The 18,046-nt window shown below is 40.7% G+C and overlaps 1 protein-coding gene across 5 annotated transcripts in view; it reads left to right on the forward strand.

The window, feature by feature from the left end:
* The window catches only part of slc2a9l2 (solute carrier family 2 member 9, like 2), a 171,297-nt gene that overhangs the window by 133,985 nt on the left and 19,266 nt on the right, over window positions 1-18,046 (forward strand). For all 5 annotated transcript variants that reach the window (XM_049574593.1, XM_049574598.1, XM_049574607.1 and 2 more), the window contains one exon: window positions 11,983-12,110. In XM_049574593.1, coding sequence (XP_049430550.1) covers window positions 11,983-12,110 — 128 coding nt within the window. The remainder of the gene's footprint in view (window positions 1-11,982; window positions 12,111-18,046) is intronic.

The following is an 18,046-nucleotide window of genomic DNA, read 5'->3' on the forward strand; positions in this document are numbered from 1 at the left end:
AATTTTTAAAAATTCCAGCTCTTTTAATGGATGTTATATTAGCCAGTTTGACATATGTAAACCCCTCCAGCGGGGAAAAATAATACACAAAACACACACTTTTCTAAATGAAACCTGTAAGGAAATACATTTTTAATACAAATAGGCCTTAAAGTAGAAACACAACATCATTATAGATCTGTTCGATGAATGGTTTGAAGGGAAGCGGTCATATATGCAGGCGAATCTCCAGGAGGCCTTTGTAATTCCTACAAAAGAGAAGGTGGATTATTGGTTTAATACAGAGTGCTGTAACAAAGCAGGCTATTCATTTAATTAGCTGTTAACTCTGCTTGAATTTTCATCAGTGAGCTGCTGTGATGTTTGGCTGGAAGGCAAACCTGCATACTTTAATCCCACATTATTCAACACATGCTGTCTCCTCTGAGGCCCTCCACAAACATATGCTGGCCTTATTAGTGTACAGTCCCTAGGCTTCCCCAAGCATGCCCCCAAAAATGCTTTACATGGAACATGCTTTGGCAACAAGTGTACTCAGGTTTATGGCTGAAAATACCCTTACTACATTTTGGATCAGAATTGTGTAAAATATGATAAATACAGGATCTGACTAACACAGACTTTTAATGCAAGACGAGGCCTGATTTATCAGTGTGTATAAAAAAAAAAAGGGAGATTATCGAGCATTTCTCAAAATACCGCTTTATTTTTCACTTGACCTTTTTCTCTTCTCTCTGCCATCTCTCTCTCCTGCACACACAGGCTTCACATATTATTAGGTCCACAAGTCCCTGGAAAACACTATTTTGTACTGAGCGGATTATCTTGGAACAGATCTAACCAGCACACTCACAAACTAAAATCTCACACACATGCACACATGCACACACACACACACACACACAAAATGCCCATGCTGGCTTGCCACCCCACCCTGTCTGCATCATGTGCGAAGGGGATTTGTCCTCTCCGAGCAGAACTGAGATCAGTGCTGTTGTGGCTGCATCCAGAGAAAAAAATCTCTTCCTAATGTTTCCTGTTGCTTGCTTGTCCTGCTCTCATCATTATAAATGGGTTGTTAGCGGGATTCCTTATGTCTGAGAAGGCTGTACCCACTAATGTCTTACAGATAATGAATAATGTAAAAAAACAATAGTCATTAGAGCCGCTGCACTGTTTCAGTAAGCTGGCATTTAAACTTTGCTGGAGATTTATTTTGTCGACAAGATGAATACAAGTTAAGTTCTTATGTTTACATTTACTTTTTAATATATATAATATTTTTTCTGTACTTTAACACAGGTAAAAGTTATTTATGACAGGTATGGTGCCATAAGTGCACATCACAAAAAAGAGATTGGTACAACAGTGTGCTTAAAGACGATGTCAAGTCTACATAGGTTTGGATTGTGAGACTTCTTTGACCGTTTCATGCGTGTTAGTGTCTAATGAATTGTAATATTGTGAGAATGTATAGGAGCAGGACATTGAGTCGGTAGCGTTTGAGGTGGCATCAAATATGTCAGCTTCAACACACTTAGGTTGGATGGACCCGAGCGATTGGAGACCATTGTTGTCAAGACTTCCACAGGCAAGCCAGTCCATCCTTGAGCTCTTAAGTTGTGGCTGCAAGAAAGGCTCTGTGGACATTGCAAATGCAGAGAAGCCAGTGACAGTGACCAGTAAAATGTGTTTTTGAAATAAATAATACATCTTTGTGTTTGACACATTCTTTTGAAGCTAAGGTGCTCAAGTCATATTGAATACTCAGGGATTCCCACATATTCATCTATTTGTGACAGCCTGCCACAATCAAAACAACTGCCACCACAAATAGATTTTCTATTTTTCTGGCTGAACCATTCACTGGGAACGCTGCTGAAATATATACACTCCTAGGTTCTTTATAGCACCACGCTGTGGTATGGGGAATGCACTTTTGACACATGTGGAGCAGCAGAATGTCAGGCACATTGAGAATGACACTTTACCATTGATTCTACTGGGTCTAAACTGGGTCTAACTCGCCTCTGCAGCAACTGCTCCTCTCTATCAATCTGATCCAATCAGCTATGAACAAATGAACGGAGCGACAGATCAATTATTCAGCCTGCAACTCACAAAATGCTGCTGAAGAAAAAAAGAACTCATGGAGAGCTCCATCTGTGCTGCATTCACGGACACGCAAAACATAGATTTCAGAGAGGGTATCTTTTGTTCCCCTCTATTCAGTCACTGTATTGCATATGAAAATACAAAGTCTAGTCTAGATTCTCAGACACTTTGATTCCCTTCTGACATTACTGAATTCACCATCTAAACAGTTAATGATGTTGTATATGGTATCACTGTAATCCTTGGCCATTAAAACATAGTGGGAGGCATCACCTATTCTGTGTTATCATGTTTGGTTCAGCGATATGCTGCAAAATACAGAATTTGGTTTTAGCAGAAGGTAGAATGGCCGCCACAAGGTGTTTTTGCGATGGCCACATATCTGCAAATGTTCAGGGCCCCAAACTGTAGAAGTATACCAAGTGTCATGCTTTCATGAAAAAGTGAACATGATTTTCACGGATCACCTGGACTATAAATCATGTCTCCACATTTGTCCTTCTAAGTGTTGATGTACTCCGCTCCCAAGGGAACCAGTGACACACAGTCACTCGTAATCAGCTGGTAACACTTATTAAGTGGCAAGGCATCTTATTCAAATAATAAGCGTTTACTTTTGCAAGCAGTTAAACCTAAGAGGATGCTGATGGCTAATGTGAGCCATATCGCCCTTTATTCAGGGCTGAATGAAAATGCTCCTGTGGCCTGTAGCTCATTAACTTTCCTCTCAGAGGCAATTATGTGACAACAAATAACCTGCTGTGTGGATAAAATGCAGCATCCACAGATTTAGATTCATGCATTGCACAATTCTACAATCTTGCTCACCATTATTGGCACCCCTTCATTTGTTGCATAACCTTTACAATATCTTCAGAAAGAAATGGAAATGTACCAAATTTATATCATCAGGATCTTTTAATTGGAGGTCCAAAGTAATTTAACAAAGAAAATTGTTTTTTCAACTTACATATTGTAATTTAAAAGGAGATACAGAAAAAAAACAGCATGTGCAGCAATAACAGGCAGCGATGGCAGCCTCCAAACATTTCTTGTAGCCATCTATAAGCTTCTTGCACTTCTCAGCTGGTATTTTCTCCCACTCTTCCTTTGCAATTTGTTCAAGCTCTTGAACGTTTGAAGGGTTTTTTTCCCCAATGGCAGATTTCAGCTCACACCAAAGATTTTCAATTGGATTGAGATCAGGACTCAGTGCTGGCCATTTTAAAACAGTCCATTTTTTGGACTTTTTTGGGTAGGGCATTTTGCTCTAAAATCTCTTGGTAATTTTCTGATTTCATGATTCCTGTGATACGGTCAAGGCCTCCAGTACCAGATGCAGCAAAGCAGTCCCACAGCATTATGGATCCTCCACCATGCTTGATGTGCATTGCCAAAAACCACTATTTTTGTTTCATCTGTCCATAGAACATTTTCCCAGAAGGATTGTGGTTTGTCCAGGTGCTCGTTGGCAAATATCAGTCGTTCCTTTCTATGTCTTTTCCTCAGCAATGGTGTCTTCCTTGGCCTTCGCCCATAAAGCCCTGCTTGGTTTAGTGTGCGGTGTATAGTACTTGTTGAAACCGTGACCCCAGACTGTTCCAGGTTGGCCTTCAGGTCTTTGGATGTTTGACGTGGTGTTTTTTTTCCACCATTCGCACCAACCTTCGAAGATTTCTCTCATCAATTTTTCTCTTCCCCCCACGTCCAGGGAGGTTCTTGACAGTTCCATGCTTGGCAAAAACTTTTTAATAACATTACGCACTGTTGAAACAGGGATACCAAGGTCTTTTGAGATGGCCTTATACCCTTTGGAGGTCTTGTGTTTGCTAATAATAGCACTTCAGATGTCTTCAGACAGCTCCTTTGGCTTCACCATTGTGACAAAGGAACAGGGAATAACAGGTGGCTTTTTAAAACATGGAAGTCATCATTCATTGGCTAATTCATGTCACATTGGCACAGACAGTTTATCAAAGGTGATTCTCATTTGTGATTTACCACAGGTGAGTCATAATGTGTTTCCATACTGATTTACAGCAAAGGGTGCCAATACCAGTGTCACAGCAAGCTTTGAGTTTTTCTATTTTTTCATCCCATTGTTTATTGTTTTAAATTGTTGATTATCATTTACTCTTTTGTATCAACATGAGTTCTCTATAGAAAAAAGTTGTTTCACTTGATTAATTTTCTTCAGGAGATATTCCACATTACGTACTTAGCTTCATGGGTGCCAGTAACGGTGAGCACGACTGTATAACCTTAGTTGATATTTTTGTGTTCTCAGAGGGTGCAGGACTGCCTGCAGCCATATGTGCAGTACATAATGTTACAGAACTAATGTCTTAAGCCATTACATTCACCATTAGCGATGAACGTAATGTACTCGAACAGGCACCAAAGGGACAATATATCTCAGTTTAGCAGAGAACACTGTGGAGAAAAAAACTGTTAAATATGTGGCTATGTGGCTAGGCAGCTCCCTAAACTTGCTTATATACTGTACACCATTTGACAACATGTCCCGCACCACAAAGAACACTATCTACACCCATATACCAATATGCTGTCAGGCTGCAGCTTATTCAAAAAGAGCCAGATAAAACGAAGTCCAGATAAGACATAACTTCCTGTGTCTGGGCTGTGAATAATATTGTATGCTTTTATTTGTGTCTCTCTTCCAGCACTTTATCTTATTGTTTGTACATTTTCTAAAAAATGACTGTTCATGTGTGAATTCAAACTTTGAAATGTTATCAGTCACATATTCAAGCAAAAAGTCACTTTACAAAAGCATAGACCCATTATCGCATTTTGTAGTGCAAAACACCGTACACACGCCCACCACCAGTCACCAGCAGCCCGAACCTCTCTTAACCTTCATCTTCCCCCAGAACTGACCGCTGGAGAAGGTGGTTGGCTCACTTGAGCAGCTTGCTGTTGCATAATATCTGCAGCAGGCCTGAAGGGATATTCTCTGATGAAACATGGCTGAAAATGTCACCGTCCATTACATTTTCAACAGTGGAATTCCTCTTGCATCCATAACTGAGGGGGCAGTGGAGTTTGGAAATCCTGTCTAGTTGAGTCTTGTGTGAAAAGTGTATAACTGTGTCCTTGTCTGCACACACAGAGTTAGACGTCTGACGAGGCAGCAGACGAAGTCATTCAAGTTGGTCATTATCAAACAAGGATGTGCCTCTACAAAAATGCATGACCATGTTGCTGCTATACAAATGTTTTTTGTCTTGTTTTTATCAAGCAGTAACCAGCTGAGGCTGAAAACTGAAGCCAACGTGAAGTACCAAAAACTGCAGTTCTCTGAATGGCCTCTTGAGGCTCTCTCCAGGAGCAAATCAATCCCTACAGACCTCCATGATAAAATGGCAAAACTTTAAAGCAGTAATAAACATGTTTACAGCCTGGTACAAAAACGTTTTTTGTCTCTATAGCTAATTTACCCCTTCATGACAACTGCACAGGGGGTGAATTTCCATATAACTCGCTCATTTAGATTTTATTAAGGCTTAAAGTTATGCATAATTAAGGGTGAGATTGCTTTGAGGGCCTGTTTATACGGTTCCCTATATTTCTGAAAGCGGGTATTTATCTTTGCGTTTGCACCTATCATTTACACGTAACCGGCGTTTTTCTTGATGAAAACGGAGGGCTTCCAAAGTGAAAGTTTTTAAAAATATCCGTTTCTATGGAGACGGGTAAACAGGATAGACGGAGATTTTGGAAAATGATGACGTTGCAACCCAGTTCGCGCATGCCCATTAGGCGCCCGGGAACCATAACAACAATGGCGGATATATGCCGGGTTGTTTTTTTATTTGTTAGCACTTTTAGGACTACTTACGAGCTTACAAATGAACTTAGCACTGCTGCATCAACATCACCGCTACATCGGCACATGTGTCTGCTGTGCCCAATATTAGCAAGTGCATAGCAGCTAACTATGCTACATAAGGTTAAAATGTAGTTTATCATTGTTTTTATCACTAGCTTCAAGAGGAAAACAAATCACTGTGCATGTGCAGAACGTTCTTCTATGGTGTTTGACATATGGCGTATCGCCTCCTACTGGCCTGGCATGCTAATTGCAGCAAAAAGCTGCCGTTTTTGTGTAAACAGGGATATCATTTTCACAAATAAACCCGGAATTTTTTTTATGAGGGATAAATAAAAATCTGTTTTTGTTAGTATCGGTATCTGTGTAAACAAGGCCTAAGTGACAGGCTGTCTACTAGGCATCGTTACAGTCTGAGTCAGATCCACCCCTCACTTAGAGAACAGCTCACTTCATATTCAAATATGGTCACTTCTGGCTCCATAAAACAAAGAGGACCAAAATGCCTGAGTCTAATTCCTAGGTTGTCAAAAACAGACGCTTTGGGTTGGCGTTTTGGTCCAACAACCAACGCAAGGTCATCAGTACAACATCAACTGTGTTTCTCATTATTACAAAGTGAACCTTCAAGTAAATGTGATGTACAGTTTTCAAAATGAGTATGCTTCTTTGGACAGAGAGGAATGAGACACTCATGAATCACCATTCAGTGTGTCCGTGGCCTGCTGCTTACACTGTTCTGATCTAAATTTGCTGTAAAAAATATTTATTTATTTAATATTTGTTCATGGACAATGTCAGCTGACTGAGCACATAAATCATTCTTGAGGCAGGGAGCTCGGAATGAATCTTTAGTACAACCTGTGTGTGTTGGGGGAAAAATATCTCATTCATTGAAAATTGTAATCGAGGCTGGACACACTCAGTCCCTTTGCTAAAAGCTGTTCTCCCTGATTGAGCTATAGTGCAGGCAAATCTAAAAAAATTACTTTAAAACATCTCAAAATGTCCCTCCGCCCACTTCCAACTCATTACTGTTGCCTTAAGACTGTCTGCAGATACAAAGGGAACTTTGAAAATGTGCATCTTTAAAAGTTTGATTCCCCTGCACTGATGGTTTTTGTAACAAAGATGTTCAATACGTTCAGCAGCTTGTGTCAGTCATTTGGGAAGATTTGGGATCATTTTGTACCTCAACGCTGCTGCAGCAACTTTATTCTTTTAACCTTCCTCCTAAATTAAGACTATACTGTTTTGAATTGTTCCCCAGTGCTCTCCACTGAGTTTGCAAACATCTGTCAGGATGAATTACTACATTTTACATTTGAACTCAGTGGGCCAAGTTTTTCAATCTCAGCCTCCTAGTTTGACGTCATCACCCACCAAAACATCCAAATGTCAACATCTGCTCTCGGAGGTTTGGAAATGTTGGTTGCACATTGTACTCGAGGAGAGGCTGGAGGAAAGTCTGACTTTCAGCAAGGGGACGACCATATTAAAATGTTTAAACTGTGATTGTGGTATGTCAGGTCTTATCAAAACCCAGTTACACAACTCAATCTGGCTTTATTCACAAACTGAATCATTTAATTATCATCTACAAATCATCAGTTTTATTTTTATGTTTTAAAATAATCAGCAGCTTGTGGCAGCATAGTCATTTTTACATGCAGTTTTTGTGTATTAAGTTTTTTTTTTCCTGGACTTAAGTACAGATGTATTCTATCAGTCAAGTTATGAAATGTGTTTATTTTCATTTTGTAAATCAAACTAATATGGATATACCCATGATTTCAACTTGGTCAAATAAGCTGCTGATTGTATCTTGCATCTAAGTGGCTATGAAACAGTAGTATGAAGAACTGGACAGGAAGATGGTGTTTGGTGTTACAGTGTCAGACATGCACTACTATTGTGGTGAGAGGGAAGGACAAATAAAAAGATAATATCATGTGATATTGATACACTCTAACCGTTATTATCTCTAACAGCACTAGCCAATCATGGGGAGAGTAGGGTGGGTCATTCCTTTGCTATCCTAGGATTCACAAATTTGCATGCAGGATGCTTGATTACAATACCTACAAGCTATTTTGTGCATCTTAAAGGTATACTATGCAGGATTGTAGGTTGCTGTTTCTGAACATGCTCACCAGTTAAATTAAAAGCCAACCCCAGACTCACTCTCATTTAATGTTTTGCCTCGCTGTGTATGTGTTTTCTCGGTGCTCTGTCTCTTGGACGCCTGCCACTTACTTTCTGGCACCTGGTTATTACCTCTTTGTAAAGCTCTGACCTTATAGTGCCATGGGAGTATATACCTATACATGTTCTGGGTATAGAAAATAGGAAGAAAATACAGACAAAAGGCAGAGTTCCTGCAGATAAACACACTGCCACACACTTGTAGTGGGACTTAAGTGATGTCTGACAGGGATTGCTTTTTAATGAGTCTATACATTGTCTTTTCAGAAAATCCTGCGTAGTATATCTTTAGTTCCACTAATGTCATGTAAATACACTGGACACACAGCCTGCCATGCACTCCCTGTTCCCTACCTTCATGCCCCCCAATTACACCTGAGATCTGCAGTCTACTTTGTGCACTTTTCTAGTTCACTTCTGTAGTTTCAGTTTGGTGCGATTGTTCTCTTTTCTGAGTTAAACAAATGTTCACTCTGCAGCTGGAGGAAACATTGAGCACTTTTTTTCCACTTGATGTTGTTTGTAAGTACATAATGATGCTCAGAGTGAAACTGTTTTCATGCCTCTGCACCAGAGGCCGGAGGATTTATGTTTTCGGGTTGTATGTACAGCCATCCCATCCTTGTGAACATGATACCTCAAGAATGCCTCAAGAAATTTCTTTAAATATGGCACAAATTTCCACTTGGACTCAAGAATGAACTTATTAGCTTTAGTGGTCATAGGTTAGGGTCACTGTGACTCTAATTCTCGTTCTCATCTCATTCTTGTAAATGTGATCACAAAAATGCCCTGAGGGAATTTCTCAAAATTTGGCACAAGCATTGACTTGGATTCATAGATGAACAGATTGGATTTTGGTGGTCAAGGGTCAAAGCTCAAGGTCACTGTGACCTTGCATCCATCTCATTCTTGTGAACGCAATGCTTCAAGAACAGATGAACAGATTGGATTTTGGTGGTCAATTGTCAAGGTCAGTGTGACCTTGCAAAATATGCTTCTGGCCATAACTCAAAAATTAATATGCTAAGTAAGTAAGTTCATATGCTGACAAAACTTCACACAAATGTCTCATAGGATAAAATAAGAAAGTGATGACAATTCATATCCAAAAGATAAAAGGTCAGCTTGACTGTAACATCATCATGTTCTGCTTAAAACACTTTTCTGGCCATTATTGAATGTTTTATCTCAGGAAAAGAAGGGGAAATATTTGGTCAGATACTTTATCATGACACTAATCTTGGGTGTCCATCTTGACACTTTGCTGATTGTATTCTCAGCGATGTCCTGCCCTCTTTCCACCAGTACGTGGACGTTCCCACAGGAAAAGATAACATCTTGGACTTATGCTACGGCAATATTCCCAACGCCTTCGGAGCCCGGTCTCACCCACCACTCAGTTCGTCTGACCACAACGTCATTTTCCTCCTTCCGCAGTACAAACCAGAACTGAGATGCATCAAACCAAAAACATACAGCGCCACCCAATGGTCGGAGGATGCTATGGCACAACTGCAGGGCTCTCTTGCCTGCACAGACTGGGACATCTTCCAGGGCAGTCTGGATGAAAAGGTAACACTAATCACGGACTACATCAACTTCTGCATTCACAGCACCATCCCCGTGAAAAATGTCACCAAATATCCAAACTCCAAACCCTGGATCACCCCCCACATCAAACACTCCCTGAAGGAGAATCAGAACGCATTCAAGCAAAAAGACTGGGCCACACTCAAGATACTCAACAGACAGACAAAAAATGACATTATCAAAGCCAAAATGCAGTACAGAGACAGACTAGAGCAAGAGTTTAGGAACGTGAATACAAAACAAGCATTTCAAAAAGTAAAAATACTGACTGGCCAACAAACAAGACAGGACAGTCTCACAAAGACAGACCCACTGAACTTTGCCAACTCCCTGAACAGTTTCTTCAACCGGTTTGACACCCAGGATTACACCGCCGCCTGTGAGGAGCTACTCAAAGCTCTCCCCCTGGAGGAACCCCAGCATCCATCCTTCACTCAGGAGGATGTACAGCGACAGCTGTACATCCTCTGATCGCCAGCCTCTGCAAAATTGGCAAGGCACCAGGGCCGGATGGCATCCTGGCAAGGGTGCTAAAGCTTTGTGCCATGGAGCTCTCCCCAGTCTTCCATTCCATCTTCTGGGAATCATACAGAACAGCTCAAGTTCCCACCCTCTAGAAGACCTCAACCATTTCACCAATACCCAAAAAACCCCACCCTTCAGAGCCCAATCACTTCCGTCCAGTTGCACTCACACCCATAATCATGAAATGTATGGAAAAGATCATGCTTCACCTCATCCTGCCAACCGTCAGACCACAACTGGACGCTCACCAGTTTGCATACAGGCCAAAACGGGGGACTGAGGACGCAGTGGCATGCCTCTTCCACTCCCTCCTCCACCATCTCCAGACACCAAGCAATTTTGCATCAGTCCTGTTCGTCGATTTTAGTTCTGCGTTCAACACAATCCAGCGGCACCAGTTAATCAGAAAGCTCCAACATCTGGACATTACTCCACTCCACGTTCACTGGATATACAACTTCCTCAGCAACAGACCACAGACAGTGAAAGTAGGTACAGCAACATCATCACCCCTCACCACCAACACCGGAGCCCCTCAAGGCTGCGTTCTCAGTCCATTTCTCTACACCCTCTATACAAATGACTGCAGCAGCCCATCCCCTGTCACCACATACTACAAATATGCAGATGACACAGCCATAGTAGGTCTACTCAGTGACAACAACTCCATCATAGCATATCAACAGTCAGTCTCACAGTTTTCACAGTGGTGCACAGACAACTACCTCCAGTTAAACATTGACAAAACAAAGGAAATGGTCATACACACATCCAAGACACCCCCTACACTTAACTGCACACTCATCAGAGGACAACCAGTTGAACAAGTCAACAGTTTCAAATACCTAGGACTCACCATAGACAATAAACTCAGCTTCAACGACCATGTCATTACCACACACAAACATGCACACCAAAGGCTCTACATCATATGCAAACTGAAATCACTGTCTGTGGCCCCTCACTTCTTCTTACTCCTCTACAAAAGCATCATCCAACCCATCCTAATGTACTGTTTCCCCTGCTTCTTCACCCTGCTCACTGTCACCAGCAAAAACAGACTCCTCAAAATCCCACACACACACCATCCAAAATAATCAACCTCCCCACCCCCAGCCTGTCAGAAGCAAATGAACTTGCCATCACACGCCTAGCATGTGCAATAGTAAACAGCCCCAACCATCCCCTGAACCATTTTTTCATACTTCTCCCATCTGGCCGCAGATACAGGGTACTGGACTGGAAAAAAGACCGTTTTAAAAGAAGTTTTGTCCCCTCAGCCATCACAGCCCTAAACAAAAACATGTAGATTTAGTATTTCACCCCTGTACACTTTCTATGTCATGTTTATGTTTATATGGTTTTCTGTGGTATGTGTGGGAGAGGGTTATTTGTTATTTGTTATCTGGGGAATATGTGGGAAGAGGGTCTGTTATCTGTTATATGTTGTGTATGCTGCCCTGAAACCAACCTGACTGATGATGTGTGAAAACAATTATCCCCATGGGGACATTAAAGAACCTAACCTAACCTATAGATCTTCTTTGTTGCTGGGGGATCAATGGGTGTGAAGCATCCATGTTTTCATAGACATGGATGTAAACTGTTAAAGAAATTTGACTGGTATGTGAAGCATACAACTGCAGGGCTGTAATTCTGTAATTTTGATGCCCTTCTTTCTTCTTTGTTAGGTGGCATCCCCTTTATCCTGACCGGGGAACTGTTTGAACAGTCCTACCGACCTGCTGCCTTCATGATCGCTGGTACAGTAAACTGGCTGTCCAACTTTGCTGTGGGCCTCCTCTTCCCATTCATCCAAGTGAGTAACCTCATCTAAATGTGTGCTGAACATGTACACACTGTATCAGGGTCAAGGGTCAGGTTTTGGAGCCCAGTCAGTTCAGAATCATATTCAATTTTAAAGGCCAAGTTAAATGTGTACACATACATGGGATTTGACATGGAAATAGATAAAACAAGGACCACAAACATATTGGTCACAATGTCAGCAGAGACAAGTAATGCTTCTCTAAAGTAAAGTGTTACACATACTTTGTCATCATCTTATTGTCAGCTAAACCAACACCAGCCACGGTTGTCACTTCAGCCTTTCACAGTCCATTAAAGTTGTCAGCCCCTCATTAATCCAAGCAGTTGCTGCCTGTCACACCATGCTGTCGGGTGGTTGTTGCTGCCCGCACTCTGCCAGCACCTCCATCTCCTCTTTGGACTCTCATTAGTCAACATACTTGCTGTTCAATGTTTCAGCAGTCCTGTCACATAAAATTATGTGTTTTGTATCCTCATTATACAACTGCTGAGCTCTAATGGTTGTCCTAGGAAGGGTCAGAGATCCCTGCTGATTTACAAGCTTTTCACAGTAATGGTATTAAGTTAATGACCAGAGTGCTCCTGACTTAATATACTGGATTATACAAACAAGTTATAGATGTTCTTTGCTGAATCATTTCTTAGCCTAACTGTACTAGAAAATCTGAACTATTGCTGGTCAGTGCGTATCTCTCTACTGATATTTGCTTGGTAGCTTTCTTCACACTGCTCTGGTCCTCTTGGCCTGGGTGCAAAAGTGCTTCAAAATTCTGACCTGACCTAACAATATAAGACATGCACTGCCACTGCGTCCACAGTGGCATACTATTCAATGCACACCCATTATGTGTACTATTGTTCATATTTTTGTCTGAATAAATGGCAGTATGTATCTTTTCAGATGCACTGGGCTGTAATTACCACACTGTTTTTTTGAGAGCCTCTTTGCCGATTGGAGATGCATAACCATGGTAACTCATGCCAACCTCAACTCTGCCTGCAATTTAAAAACAACTTTAAAAACATTTTCCGCCTAGCAAAAGAAAATCTGATACTAGCTCTTAAAATGAGTGTTAGCCTATTGACGTTACAGAGCTGTCTTAGATGCTGTCTTTTATAACTCTGTCATCTGCTGATTGCATTCTGGGATATTTATACCGCAGCTAAGTCATGAAGGCTGTTCCACCGAGCTTTTGCCTTTACTGCTCAACTAGGATCATGACGCACAGTTTTTATTTCTCTTGTTAGTTTTGCAATCTGTGAGATATTCATAACTGCAGGATACTGGCAGTAATATATACTGTAAAGGGGCACTGTACCCATTTTACCCATTGTGAAGAGTTTAGTCTTCTTCAGATGTATTACTCAGCCTGTGAATACACTGTTGTGTAATGTGTTCCATGGCTCTGGAGTGAGTTTTACAAAGTGTGGAAAATAACCCTGGTGATGTCATCAGGGCTATTACCATTGAGATGAATTGTGGGAAATGTAGGATCCAGTGTGTTGAGAGCTTGGCCTGTATTAGGGAATTAAAATCTGGGGGGCAGATGTATAAAACTCTGTGCAGATTCACGACTAAAACTGTGTGTATGCACAAAGGAAGAAATATGCGTGTGTATTCTTTTCATCTGATTTATAAAGCCTTACGTACACCTGATTGTGTTTTATAAATCTCAGTCATTGTGGGGCTGGGCGCACAGACACAAGCCTCATTTCCATGCCCACAGTTTGCCATAAATAGATATAGAAGTGCCCTTATACACTTGTTTGCATATGAATACTTGTGACCCTCCACAATTCAAAAGACCTGTCAACAAGAAATACAATGAAGAAGGTGCATTCTCCCTCTGTGTTGCATCAGAGAGGTTCTCCACCAGCCAGAACAGGCATCATTACGCATGGCTGTGGGTATTTGTAGCCTCCATACCCCTAATCCATTACATTCCTGCGAACCATCATCATGCTTAATCTTAATCATCATTAATATGAAACGTCAAAAGGATGATCAATGATTCATTTACAGCACTCATATTGAAGCTGACTTTACAAAATGCCTCACGGGATCAAATTAAAAGTTGATTATCAGGAAGATTAATTTAAATACAAATAAAAATGACATTCAGCCCTTATAAATCATTTAGAATTAACTTTATAGATACACCTTTGATTGACATTTTGCAGCACACTGTGTAAGCAGGAAATATGATAACATGATCAGTGGAATTAGCTAACAACCTAAAAACAAACTTATCTGTCCTTCAACTTATATTTAGTCTAATCCTCATCATCACCCTCTGTTATCTCAGCTAAAGCCGAGAGTATGTCTGGTCTGAAGAATGCATGAGGTGCGCACATTCTCACCCCACTTTCTTTATAATTACCAGTTTATGTGTAGGAAAAGGTGTACACATGGTTTTGTGTGTACATAATCCATCTGGCCCAGTGTGTTGTGGACTCTGCTGCTTCTGCTTTGACTGTTCATTTTAAAATCTTTCTCTTGTGACTTATTGGAGGTGCATTATGTTACATGTTTCAGATGTGTTTTCAAGTCATTGCTTTCCACGTTTTACACATATTGATTTGGGTACCTGATTTTGGGTATGGACTGTGAGCTCTGTCAGTCATGTGGTTGAATGGAGTGTGGACACTGGCTGTGGTGCTGCTGTTGATGGGCTGCTTTTGCTGCTCGGCCTGGTAAGCAAGGTTTTACAGGTGAAATGTGAGACATGACAGGAAAGCTGAATACAAAGTTTTAGGTACAGAAGCACTTTAGAAGCATCATAGGAGCTGTAGATGTTTGTTACAAATTACACAAAATGATACGTTTGTTTTGGTTTGAATCAATAAGGAGACATTCGGGGGGGGGGTTCCCAGCCAGTATAGAAATAGATACCTGTTTATCTGAGAATATTCAGTGAAAAACCCATTTTAATGTTTTTAACTTTTCAAAAAGACATGACAAAAGGAACAATCTTTACGAAAATACACCGAGCGTTGAGAGCTAGTGATACGGAGACTAACATGAAAGGGGGCCAGACTTTGGCGCTCTATTATATAATCCTTTAATGCTCCTTTTCTGGTATTAAATTTCTAAAAAGTTCATAACAGTCATTGATCCTTGTTTGTTACGATTTATGAGCATCTTAAAACTGCTTCATATACAATTGTGTTTGGTTATTTATTTATTTATTTATTTATTTTTTATGAGCAAATACAACATTTTGAGACAGAGGAGCCTATTAGTGTCTAACACAGGAATGTTTTTCCTGGAAACTGCAGGGTCCACTTTCACCTTCTAAAAGCTGCTGTTGCTGCGGGCAGCTCCACATCACTGCCTCCTCTCATTTTACCTTCTCTGTTTCTTTCCCTCTGTGCCTCTTCCTCTCCCTCTCTTTGACTTCCCAGCTTATTTTTCTCATTCTCTGACTCTTACTTTCACTCTTTTATTCTTATACTTTTTTAACTTAAGTATTTTTTGACTTTACAATCTCTTATTGAAGTTACTTTGTAAGAGTACATAATGTTTATACAATTCAGAATTGGGTTTGGCGGTATGAGTGGATATAGGTACCTGTTTGGCCACTTGATGGATAGATTGTGTATTGTTTCAAGCCGTATCCGTCAAATGCACAACAATTACAATGAAGCAATCAGTGGCAATGGAATTCTTGTTTTCAGACTCCCTCCAACAATGCTACTACAAAATGTATAAAAGAAAAACACGCAAGTTAAGATGATAATCCGAGACTTAATACATAAAATAGTGCAGAGGTAGGTGGTATGCAGTAGTAATAAAATGAATTAACTGTGATATAGACTGGATGAAATAAATATAGATGTAAACTACAGTGTGTGCATGTATAAACAGGTAGTAGAAGCAGTATTTAGGTTATGTGTACCAGTGCAGTGAGTAAAATGTCAAGTGATGTGTTCAAGAGTTCAGCAATCTTGTGGTCTGTGGATAAAGCTGTCCCTGAGCCTAATGGTGTGGGAACGTCTGCCAGCAGCCTGACAACGGGAGGAACAGTTTTTGGCTGCAGTGATTCAGGTCTTTGATGATCCTGTTTTCCTTCTGCCTGCAAAGATGGGTGTAGAGGTCCTCTGTGGATGGCAGCTCCACAGTGGTGAACTGTTGAGTTTCAAGTTAAGTTTAGTGCTTTAGTTCATGTTGCATTACTGATGCAGAAGCCACAAGTCAAGCTGTGAATCCCTTACTTTTTATTCAGACAGTTCGCTCATGGGCTGCACCTGAAATCACCTCCAGTTTACTATACAGCGCACTATAAGGGAGCAGCTGTGGCTCAGGATTGGAAGGTCGATGATTTGATCCCTGGCCCCTGCAATCTACATGTTAAAGGATCCTTGGACCAAATTGTTCCCAATTGCTGTGCCATCAGTGTGTGAGTGTGCATAAATGATTACTGATGTGCAGATGGCACCAGTGTCACTAAGACTGGAAAAATACTATCTAAGTGCAGTGCATTTACCATGATTATTGTACGCTACTTTATTTTAGCATTCGAATTCTGTGTGTGAAATGCGTGCTACACAGTGCATAGGGCTGGGCGATATGGACAAATATTCACATCTCGGTATTTTCAGGCTGAATGGTGATTCACATTGCATCTCTCTGTATTTTCTACTAATTCAGCTACAAGTTCAGTTGCAAGCTGATCCACGGCTGAAGTCCCCTGTTATTTTTGCTGCATGTTTTTTTTTTTTTCACAGCAGGGCAGGTAAAAGAAGTTTAGCGAACATAAACAGTAAAATAAAGCAGATATCTAAAATAAAAATAGGACGTAGGAGAGAAACTAAACTCCAAACCACAGAGATTCAGTTAGAAGCTACAAAAGTTCTCAGCGCTGAACACAGAGACTTTAAAAAATGCCTTTCTCTCTGATCTCCTGCAGACAGAGGTGAGTTCAGTGTCACAACACACAGGCTTGCTTGGCGAGACATCATCACTACCCCCATCTCTGGCGCAGCTTGGCGTGGCATGACGCTGCTTACATGATGATGGAGATGCAAATCGGCACAGCATGACTCAGCATGGTCAAAAACGACAGTGGCAGTCATTCATCTCACAGACTGATTAAGCATAGTCCTGCAACTCGTAGACTGATGTCACACTGTAGACTAATAAACAGTTGGATTAAACAGAGGAGCAGCAACGTGTCTCTCTTAGTGTCGCTGGATTCTGGAGGGGGAGAGCTGTGCGGAGGGTGTGAGAGAGGAGAGATGCACACCGGTATGCATTATGTAACACAACTTGACTATATCGATATAATATATATTCAATCATATATGCACATCTGCAAGCGCAACCACTATGTCTGGATATATTTCCAAAACTATCAGAATTAGGTTAACAAATGCTCCACAATGACTGCCTTCTGTATGAAGTACAACATTCTAATACAGTAAATTAAGTCATTCCTCTAAATTAATATCTAAACACAAATACACAGCTGGTTAAATTTATTGATCAATTTCTTGTCAACTGAGAAGACCTCAAATTTAACATATAAAGCCTAGAAGCAGTGATATGCATGATGTATCTCCATCATGCTCTTATTTAATCTCTTCCTTATAAATCACATAAAAGAAAGCCAAACTTCATGAGCTATAAGAGAAATGACAAATTGATGAATATAATAATAATACCATATTTTGAATTAGAGCATATTTTAAGGGATTTTACAAGGGAATTATTGATTCTGTTTCAGTGTTCTTCTCACTGACTACAATAAATAAATAAGGCACTTTGATGTAAGAATGATGGCATGATTGAAGTGGTACTGTAGCTTTAACTGTGACCATGGTTGTGCCACTGATACTGAGACGTGTCTTATGCAGTGAACAGTTTTCTCAAATCCACCTCCAGGTAAATGTCCTGGGGCGTTGTCGTGATGTCTTCTTATCCAA

Source organism: Epinephelus fuscoguttatus, linkage group LG1 (assembly GCF_011397635.1).
Source record: "Epinephelus fuscoguttatus linkage group LG1, E.fuscoguttatus.final_Chr_v1".
Lineage (NCBI taxonomy): Eukaryota > Metazoa > Chordata > Actinopteri > Perciformes > Serranidae > Epinephelus > Epinephelus fuscoguttatus.